The sequence below is a fragment of the Macadamia integrifolia genome, chromosome 6 (assembly GCF_013358625.1).
Source record: "Macadamia integrifolia cultivar HAES 741 chromosome 6, SCU_Mint_v3, whole genome shotgun sequence".
Classification (NCBI taxonomy): Eukaryota; Viridiplantae; Streptophyta; class Magnoliopsida; order Proteales; family Proteaceae; genus Macadamia; species Macadamia integrifolia.
The window spans coordinates 21067687-21077949 of NC_056562.1; the positions used below are offsets into that span (position 1 = coordinate 21067687).

A 10263-nucleotide genomic window follows, 5' to 3' on the forward strand; every position below is an offset into this window, starting at 1 on the left:
AATATATATATATATATGTATATAAGCTCCAAAAAAAAAAGTGCTTAGGCATCATTTGAAAATAGAAATTGAGTTTTTTTTTTCAAGAGATCTGGTACTGCTGTTCTGGAAATATGTGGTGAATCAGAAGGCTTCTCTTCTGCCCAATAGCTTCCTCCTCTGCTTCTTCATCTAGTTTTGATTACATCTGCAACCAGGTGCTGTCTCTTCAATCCTGCCTTCATATTTTCTTCCTTCTCTTGTTTATTCTGTGCTATTCTCTTTCTTCCATTCTACTCTTCAGATTGATTTCACAATTCCAACTGTTCTTGCTGATTATTGTGGTTGATATCAAATCTGAGATCCAGAATCATACTTGAAGCATATCTGAGCCAACCATTCTAACCGATCATCAAAATCTGAATTGTTTTCTCAGTTCCAATCCATAGTTTGAATACTAAGCAAGTTGGGAATCGTCAATAATCCAAAATCTGATTCTCAAGATTTCCCTACTGATTGATAGTCCAGTAAGACCCTTACACACGACCAGATTTGGCCATGGGTTTAGGAGCTACTGAATTTCTCTTATTTCCTCATTTTCTGCCCATATTTGGATTCTATTGACTTATATACAGATCCTGGCTAATCCTTTCCAGATTCGGGATTACATCATCACATCTTCCAACTCACTTTCTACAAAGGTTATAGACCTCAAACTTATCCCTCATAGATATAACAATAAACAAGTTTTATTTAATATTTTTCCTAAAAATTTTAACACTCGCAAAAATTTAGTGCATCGGTTTGCTTTATCTGTTTTGTTAACATTTTTTGACATGCCTAGATTTTGAAAATGAATTGTCTAGCTACAAGTTTGAGACAGCAGCTCTCATTAAAGCTCAGATGTAAAAAACAATGATTTAACCTTATCAACATACAAAATTTTAGCATGCAAATAGACACCTCCGCATGCGTACACCAGGGGAGGGAGAAGCAATAAATTCAAGCATAACTAATTTGTCGGCAACAAGGGTAATTAGAGAGTAGATTACCCAAGAAGTGGAGGAATGGCACCAACAACAGCCCCAACCCATGTATTTACTGGGTGAATTTGCTTTAATGGTGTGTATGCAAATGCGTAAAGAGCAAGAGTTGAAGCTGCAAGCCCCGCTGCTAAGGCATTAGCCTGCCAATATCATGTCATAGAAGCCATGCAACTATTAATCCCCAGACCAATTTCATTGCATATAGGCAGTGTAGGTCAAATTAGAAAATATTGTAGAAAGAACATGCACATAAGAGGTAGACAAAAATACTAGGACACCTTGTATGCCAACAAAGCTGTACCACCAACACCAATGCTAGTTGCCCAGATGGCTGCATGAGGGACTGTAAGACGCGCAGAAGGTAGTGGTCTCTGCCTTGTTCTCTTCATCTTAGCATCATTATTTATTTCAAACAACTGACACAAACAATGAGATTATTAGAACAGAAAGGGACTGCATACTACATAATTCCATAAGATAGAAACAAAATCAGCCTACACATGGCAAAATAGATATGCGGCCCTTTAGTTTTTCTCTTCCATTCATGGGAAATAGAAATTTTATCATAACACATAGAAATGAGTTGCCAAAAGAAATCTTCAAAAATAAAATCGCATAAATGCAATAAGGCTAAAAAATATTATTAAAAAGAAAAAATTGGCAAAGATTAATTATCAGCTTTCTCAATTGTTTAAGACATTGTTAAACAAAAGTTTTCAAGCTCTTTTTTTTTTCACATTCTTAAAGAAATTCTGCAAATGAAAGGTAATTCTACCACATCTGACAGCCACCTCATGACAATGGTCATAACTCTAATTTAGCTCTCTGGACCAAGGCAAGGTCTTCAATCTTCCTGTTCCAAAAGACCCTATGTGCCAAATTATTGAGGCTTCAACCCCTATAGGACAACTAAATACTTCTAACATGGTATCCATCGAGTTCCTAAAAGTGACAGCCATATCAGCTTAATCAACTTGGATGAACAAAAAAAAATAAGCCAATCCTATTGATATAAATGAGATGGCAAAGATGCTAAAACTTAATATCTCTTCTATAGTTCTATGTATTGTACACAACATTCCTCAAAAATGAGTTGCTAAATAGCAACAGATACTGGATGAAGTCAAACCATAATCATATATTTTAAAACATAAAGAACTAACCATATCAGCTACTCCAGTCTCCATGAAACTAGAAGAAAAACTCAAAAAAAAGTTGAATGGATAAAAACTCCTTTGCCAACTCTTAGCCTCCAGAAATATTGCATTACAAATTGAAAAGCAAAATGAGAAGACAGGGGGGGAGGCAAATGCACCTGCTTTTATTTTCTGATCAGATAATTCAGATCTCCATCTTTCAAGATTTCAAGGATTATTTGTTATAACTTCTACAAATGAACAGTTTATGTCGCCATTCTAAAGAAAGAATAGGTTCATAAGAAAATCAAATTGTGCATAATGTAAGTTGGTAATTACGGGATTAAAATCAATCATGTCATCAAAACAAAAAGGCAAAGACATATTCTCATTCCAGTACGCACCTGATTTAAGGAATTGGCAGATGCTGCAACCATCATGGTACCAGCACAAGTATGACAAAGTCCACCAAAGTCAATCGCACTGCCACTCCCAAGAACAAAACCAGCTCCAGAAGTCGCAACTACTAGCATGCTGGAAAGAAATCAGAGGGCAGGGAAGGCAAGTTAGCAAATACTCTTAGACTGAGAATCCATGCATGTAAGAGAGGGGGTGGGGGAGGAAGCAGGGAAATCAAAATGGCAACAAGGATTAAGAAGAGGAGTCCAAACTCCAAACTAAAAGAAAGATAAAGGGGAAGAGGAGGATAAAAAAAATGATAAGCATGCCCTTCGCATAGATTACTAACCTACGTTTCCAATATAAACATTAATAGGCCACCTATAGTGAAAAGAGTATATGGTCGAAAAGTAGAAACTAGGGAAGAAAATGCTCCAGAAAAAGTTTAGGTTCTAGATAGCCCACGCATGTAGTTAAGCATCATGGACTAGCTACATGATGATATTTTCAGGGGCAAATAGAGCAGTACAAAAAGCACCTCCATTAATGATTAACAAATCATCTGGAGATTCTGGACAAAGGTTCCCCCTCTTGCATTTTAATGGTGCTGCTAAGATTTGAAATTCGTCTATATGTCTAATGTGTCTATCAACAAGCATCAAAGCTAACACAGCTCAGCCAAGAACACAAGACCTGGCTTTGTCATGTTACACAATTGAAAAGTTACAGAGGAGCTCTCACATGCTTTAGAAGGGATTCAGAAATGGAAGTGGATAGCCCTTACAGCAGGCCTTAAAAAGACCTGGAGATTGGGGTTCAGAACTTTATCATAAGAAAAGGATTGAAAAATCATTATCAGTTAAATATGAGTTGAGATAGGTCAATACTAGAGGTCCACCCACCTGACTAGGCAGGCCTAATCTATGGCATCCCTGTGAATATCTCATTCTCATTGATGCCTATGTCAGTAAATGTGGAGGCCGATGAGCAAGCTAAATCAGTAGTTCACAGAAAAACAAGTTATTGGGGTTGTACATGTATCCTATCATACATAGTATATAGCCTTTTTTTTCTTCTTTTTTTCGGAGCTAGTATTTGGCAGTGCTCAAATGTTGTGATTCTGTCTTATCTCAAGCTCCTTTTTCCCCTTTCTTCTAATGAATCTATTATCCATTCAAGAGTGACTATGATCAAAAGAGTCCACATACTTCAATCCCATATAGGTTATTAGTAAACCAATTAATATGATAGCACCCCCCCCCCATGTTCCCATACTAGGCAACCTCTGGCTCCAAAAAGAGAAGGGAAATTTTCTTCTCTTTGACTATCTCATGAACTTATAAAAGCTCGCTAGTAGATCAACTAAACCAACACCTCACATTACTAACAAACTAGTTTATAACCAAGTAGCAATACTAAAGATTCACAAAATAAGGTAAATTAGTACAAATTAAATCATCAGAAACAAGTAATATGCTTATCTATGTCCAAATTCATCATTTTGATTTTCATGTAATGAAATTAGCTAGCAGGTCCAACCCAATAAACCAGGAAAGCTATATGATCAAACATTTTGAAGCAAGTTCCGCACCCCCCCCCCCCCGCCCCTTCCCTTTTCTTCTCTGATACTGAAACATAACCCTCAAATACTCCAAGTAATCTAATTCCCACCAGATAGATCCAAAAATGTTAAAATTCAAATAAAAGCTCAAATTTCTGAACACCAACCTCAACCGCGCCTTGGATAACTCCCAGTAGCACCGACCATAGTGCCGTATCGACTCCGCCAAATCTCTACCCTTCGACACCGACGCAGACGCCAAATTTGATGTATTGAAGTCCGCAGCGGAAGAAGCAGAACCGAAAGCTCCTCCTCCTTCAGATTTCTCCAATCCTAATTTCAACGAATGGACCGAAGAAGGTATTCCTGCGCTGGATGAGTAAAGGAGGGTCTGCAGGAGTCCTGTTAGGACCCCATGGGCTGAGAAGATGTCAGCAGAGCGAAGGGGGTTTGAGGAGAAGTGGATAGATGGAGTAGAGTTCGATACAGATAAGAGCTTAGAAGAGAAACTCGCAGAGTTCCTCAACATGGCGAGGCTATAAGGAATTGGGGATCGAAAGGGAGGGGCACAGAAGAAACGGGAGTTTCAGTGAGGAGATGGAACATCGACGTGGATCGATCTTTTTGATCTGGAAAGCGGTTTTGCCTCTAATTTTCATTAAATTTTTTTACAGATATACCCTTAACCGATACCAATATCCGATCCAGGATCGGTTGCGTATCGGTGTCGGCTGAGAACCCTGCCCACAAAGAGGAGGTGAGGAATCACATTGCACACGTGCACTCATTATGCTTAATTATTCTTTTTTAATCAAGAAAAGTATTTCACATGGAGAAGTGCGCCCCTATGCATGTATGATAAACAATAAGAGCACGTGAAGAAGCATCAACATAGGCATCATTTTCCATTTCATGAGAAAAGCTAATCATTTCACCACCATGTGTCTTGCAGTAGGGGCAAGATGGATGTTCCACGACTCTTGTATATTCGTCTTTTGTTTTTAGCTGCAGATTGGAATTTTTCTTTGTGAATTGTTAATTCTATTTCACTAACGGATAGCTATGCAAAAGGGAACCTACTGTAATATATCAGTCAGTTTTTTTTTTGTTTCAACCATTAGTCTCTTTTTAGGTTGTTTACCATAAGTGAACCATATCAAGTGGGTCATTATATAAAACCGAGCCTTAAGTTCTAGCCATGTAGCGGTTGTCATGATTTATAAAGCTCATGTTTTGGATCTCTACATCCGATGAAATGCATCCTTTTAATCATGTTTTTGTTGATTGTCATGACTCGTCAACTAAGATATCTGATAAAATGGCTCTCTTTATTATGAAATTGGATCATCTATATATACATTCATTGGATGCACATGTGAAAATCCAACACCTATTCATTTTACTTTATATATACTCCTCATTACCCAATAAATGACAATAAGTGGGACAAGTATTAGATCTTCACATGTACATCCATGTGAACGTGCGGAGGACCCAATCTTCTTTATTACAACATCATTTGTCTATTATAGTTATTTCTTTATTTATTATCTTGTTACCAATTTTATGAGAGTAATCAAAGTTTTTATAAACCCCATCCACCATCTGAGGTAGGTGAGGGGTATATGAAGCAAAATGGATAGGTGTTGAAGGTATGAATTGTTGAACATATTATATTCAGTGTCATTAAATTCACAATTAGATTATAACAATGTTTATTGATATTATTTTCATGTATGTCCCATGACCTTTTTGCCTTTAATTATTATCATGTTTGATAATTCATAAGCTCAAATCTTATGAACGCTTGGTCGACACAAGGGTTCCTTATTAAAATTTCAAACTTTGGCCAAATGGGATGGTTTGGTGCCAAAACAAATTATTAAAAAAATTGATGATTTTCCTTTAGCCAAGGTCAATGGAGACCAAGGTGTTCAGATGGCGTTGAGAGGATATCAGGAATAATTTATGACTTTGATATGCTTTGGGGAGGGTGATAATGTCATTAGGACTTTGATTTGTCTATCAATTGGTGAAACATGTCAGCATTATGCTGTGAGTAAGGTTGTTCATTGTCAGATGCAATTTCGTAAGACCACCCACCTAGGTGATTCATAATTTTTTAAAAATATTATTATTATTAGCGTAACAAGGGTGGGTTACGATGGAAAAATAACAAAATGGTGAAAAGACCAATACGTGATAGGTGATATGATACTTAAAGACTTATTAAGTGGGGTATTTTAATTATTTTTAATAGAAACCCCTGACAAACATTGTAAAATGGCATTTTTGTCATTTCAAAGAATACTAAAACAATGAGGATTCTCCTCCCAACTTATCTTCTCTCTCTCTCTCTCTCTCTCTCTCTCTCTCTCTCCCTGGGTAGGATTCGAGCTCTCCTTCATGTGGCTGTTATTGTTGAAGTGCATTGATTCTTCGTACAATTGATATTGTAAAAAGGAAAAGGGGGTTTTAGGGTTTTAGAAATCTCGAGTCGTCTTTATCATCATTGCTAGCTCAAGCTCTCCTTGAAGCGGCCATCGATGGCTAAAGAATGCATTTGCAGTAGAGTATTTCTTTGTGCACCTAATATATCAGAAAAAATAAAAAGGATTCAGGTTTTAAAAATCCATAATCATGTCGTTGATAGTGATTTGGGCGACAGTGGAGATCATCATCTTCCATTTCCAATCCAATAACCATAAATGGCACCACCACCTGGAGGATCAAGTCTCCCAGATTGAGAAGCCTCACGAGACTAACATGGAGGATCCTCAGAAAAGCTCGCAGGCATGAAACCTCTCAATGCTCTTCTTCTCAAAGAAACCGTCTAGCAGAGACAACAATTCGATGCTCTTGTCCAATCCAAAGAGGCGCTTGAATCATAGATCTCTCGGTCTTTGATCGGAAACAGAGACTGGAGTTAGAGAAGAAGTTCTTTGAGGAAGAAACCATCATTGTTGAACTTGAATAGAGATTGACCTAAGGTTTTGTATCTTCACGACTCAATCAACAACAGAGAGCTTGAGGAACAAAAAAGGAGAGCATATGAAGATATCAGATCTCATACTACTATCTTTAAAGCTAAGTTGGAGGAAAAAATCAATGGGAAGGAGAAAGCAAAGTAGGAAGTGGAGACGAAGGTGGTATAGCAGCAGATGGAGATCAATCACATCAACAAAGACTTCGTAAGTATAGTGATGAAGTTCTAGAGGATTTAATTCTGAAACGGAAGGAGGCTGATTGGTTGAGGTCGACAGTGGTTGAACTGGAGAAGAGAGAAGAGTAATGCTGATGCTCGTGAAGAGATTACACGTTTGCAAATGGAACACGATGAAGTTCGACAAGAGATGGAGAAGAAGTATCATGATTTGAAGAGAGAGATGGAAAGTGCAGTTAGAGAGAGGGAAGAGATTGAGGCGCCAAGAAACGAACATGTTCGTGAGATTGGATCCTTGAAGAAATTAGTGAATGTACTAATTGCTGATCTCAGAAGTGAAGAAGATTACTGAATTGCAACATGTTGCTGCCGAAAATCCATATGAGCTGATCCTGCACAAGCACGGAAGGCAGAGGCCCAGAGGTATCTCCAGGATTAGTCCTCCAACGCCCAAGTTAGAGACCGACAGAACAGTTTTTCACAGGAGTAATGGTGGGTCTATATACTTACCTCTCCCTCCTCTCGGGCTCTCTCTTATAGTGCTTGGGGTTTAGGGTTTCTTTTTGGGAGTCCCCCTCGGGTCCGCCTTTTTCCCTTTATGAGTCTTACTCGAATACGTCATATCCCCTTCATGGAGAATATTCCCCCTTCGGGTATCTTCTCTTCATGTGGTTTACGTGGTTAGAATCCTTGCGGCCTTTATCAGGTGGGCAGCACGTGTCCTTCCCTTGGATACCACGTGTTCTTACCTGACTAGGTAATTAGTTTGGCCATATCACAATAAAAGGTGGCTCAGCTCAATGCCACCATTTATGGTCTACAAAAGCAAGAAGAAATGGAAGATGATGATGATCCCAGATTTTTTTTTTTTTTGTGGCTCTTTGCCAAAATTACACTTTCGAAGAAGGTTCTCAAGAGAAAAAATTTTATGCCATAATCTTGTAGTTCAGAACTTTGAATCATTCGAACTGTTGTAACCCGGCAGTCACTGAGAGGGGGGGGTGAATCAGTGAGTCAAATTCCGATCCCTAAAAACCTATCCGATGTCTGGCTAAGAAAAACCTAATATACCTGTCCCTGTTTGCACATAGTCGTATGCACACTCAGCCTCTCATAGGCACTTCCAAGTGTGCACACCCATTCCACATTCCACGCACTTCAATATAAAATGCAAACAACAAGCACCCACAACACAGGGTTTTTACGAGGTTCGGCAATTTGCCTACATCCCCGGAGTAGTGTCTGTAAAGGCTTCATACCTACTCAATACACTACTTTTGACTGCACCCACATTTGGGAGCACCCACACCCAATTTTTTCAAGCCGAAGCTGAGATGGCACTCATAGTGCCGACACAATGTGTAGCACCCACTACACGGGTGCACCCATTCTCGGTGCTTAGCACCCACTAAGTATACAATAAATAATACAGTAAATTGGGGCCTATATCAATGCCCTACAATTAAGCCTTACCTAGCAAATACATCCACAACTAAGTAGCATGCTTACAGTTCATCCACAACTAACCTAGCATGTATACATTCATCTACAACTAACCCTAGCATACATACATGCATATAATGTAAAATCAAAGGTTAGAGAATCTCACAACCGATTGCCTGGGATGACTGAAAACTTGTACTGACAAGTTTGGTGCTCACACCTTCTCTCTCCTTGGCTTCTTGTTCTTCAAAGCAAACACATCTTTGCTTTCTTTTCTTCCTTCTTGGCTTTGATTTTATGTACCATTAACACACTTCAACCATCTCTTTTACCTCCTTTAATGGCCTAAGAACATTTATCATCAAGTATTTATGTTCATTCAATGACCAACAAAGAGAGGGAAGCTTCTCCTATCAAAACCATAGTCTTCTTTCACTAAAAACTCATTTTTCTTGCTTCCATGGTGTAGGACTTGAAAAAACGAAGAAGCCACAACTTGGTTCACCCAAATCCGAGTTAAAATGAGGGAGATATGACCATTTGAAGTTGGAGCAATGAGATAGCTTGAAATATAATCTTCGTAGGAGTGGCGTAGGCTACACCGGCGGTGCGCGCAACAGAGGCACATATCTGGCCGTAGATCTCATTAAGGAGAATCTCTTAATATAGACCGTCCGATTAAAATAACGGATAGTAAATCTCAACCACAAGATTCGAATAAAATAGTCAACTAATGACGTCATTGGTCAGCATGCACTTTTTGTTGTCGATCTATGATTGGTTGCTTTTCCAGATTTTAAGGGAGTTTGTCTCCCACTCACAAAAGTGAAAAGCTTATTGACTGTTGGATCCGAATCTTCCATGATGGCTTTAATCAGATTTCATGAGATCATTAAGATTGAAATCGTTTTTATATCTTCCATACACACGCGAAACACACCAACATACCTTGATAAGGTGTAGCGCCAGTGCATCAAGAATTATGCACCTAACCAATCAAATCCTATGCGAAAGCATCTATCTCGTCCATGTCAGCGCAAAATCTCAGTAACCTTTGGATGAGCATCAAGCCTACGTGGTCAAATTTTGACCATCCATTTCACTTCCCTTTACTCCTCTTTATTACAATCAAGCCCATGCCTTCATATATTTCAGAGCTTAAAGACCCCTTGCAACTCAGACCTTCAAAATCTTGAAATTATACAAAAGCCCTTCAAATTTCAAAAATAAATTTTGAAAAATCCACCCAACACCGAGAGCAACTAATGGATTTTCGGTTTGGAATTTTAAACTGACTTTACGGAAACACTTATAATTTTTTCATATGATATCCAATAGAGATGAAATGAAGTGCTTTGGAATTGTAACTGGATGCTCTACGACTTTTCAGAAGACTCAATCATCTGAATCATCCATATAAAAAGACCAAAATGCCCCTAGACCTTTCCAATGACGTATCTTTCTCATATGGAATCAGAACATGATGAAATCAGAACCGTTGGAAAGATTGTATTTTTGTCGTATTGTTACATGGAG

General features: G+C 38.4%; 1 protein-coding gene across 1 annotated transcript in view; it reads right to left on the reverse strand.

The window, feature by feature from the left end:
* LOC122082561 (protoheme IX farnesyltransferase, mitochondrial) overlaps positions 1-4751 on the reverse strand; it is a 22433-nt gene extending 17682 nt beyond the window's left edge. Inside the window, exons 1-4 of the mRNA XM_042650210.1 lie at positions 4289-4751; positions 2566-2695; positions 1304-1441; positions 1032-1165 (exon numbers count right to left, since the gene is read on the reverse strand). Coding sequence (XP_042506144.1) covers positions 1032-1165; positions 1304-1441; positions 2566-2695; positions 4289-4650 — 764 coding nt within the window. The 5' untranslated portion in view covers positions 4651-4751. The remainder of the gene's footprint in view (positions 1-1031; positions 1166-1303; positions 1442-2565; positions 2696-4288) is intronic.
* Between the last annotated feature and the right edge of the window lie 5512 nt (positions 4752-10263).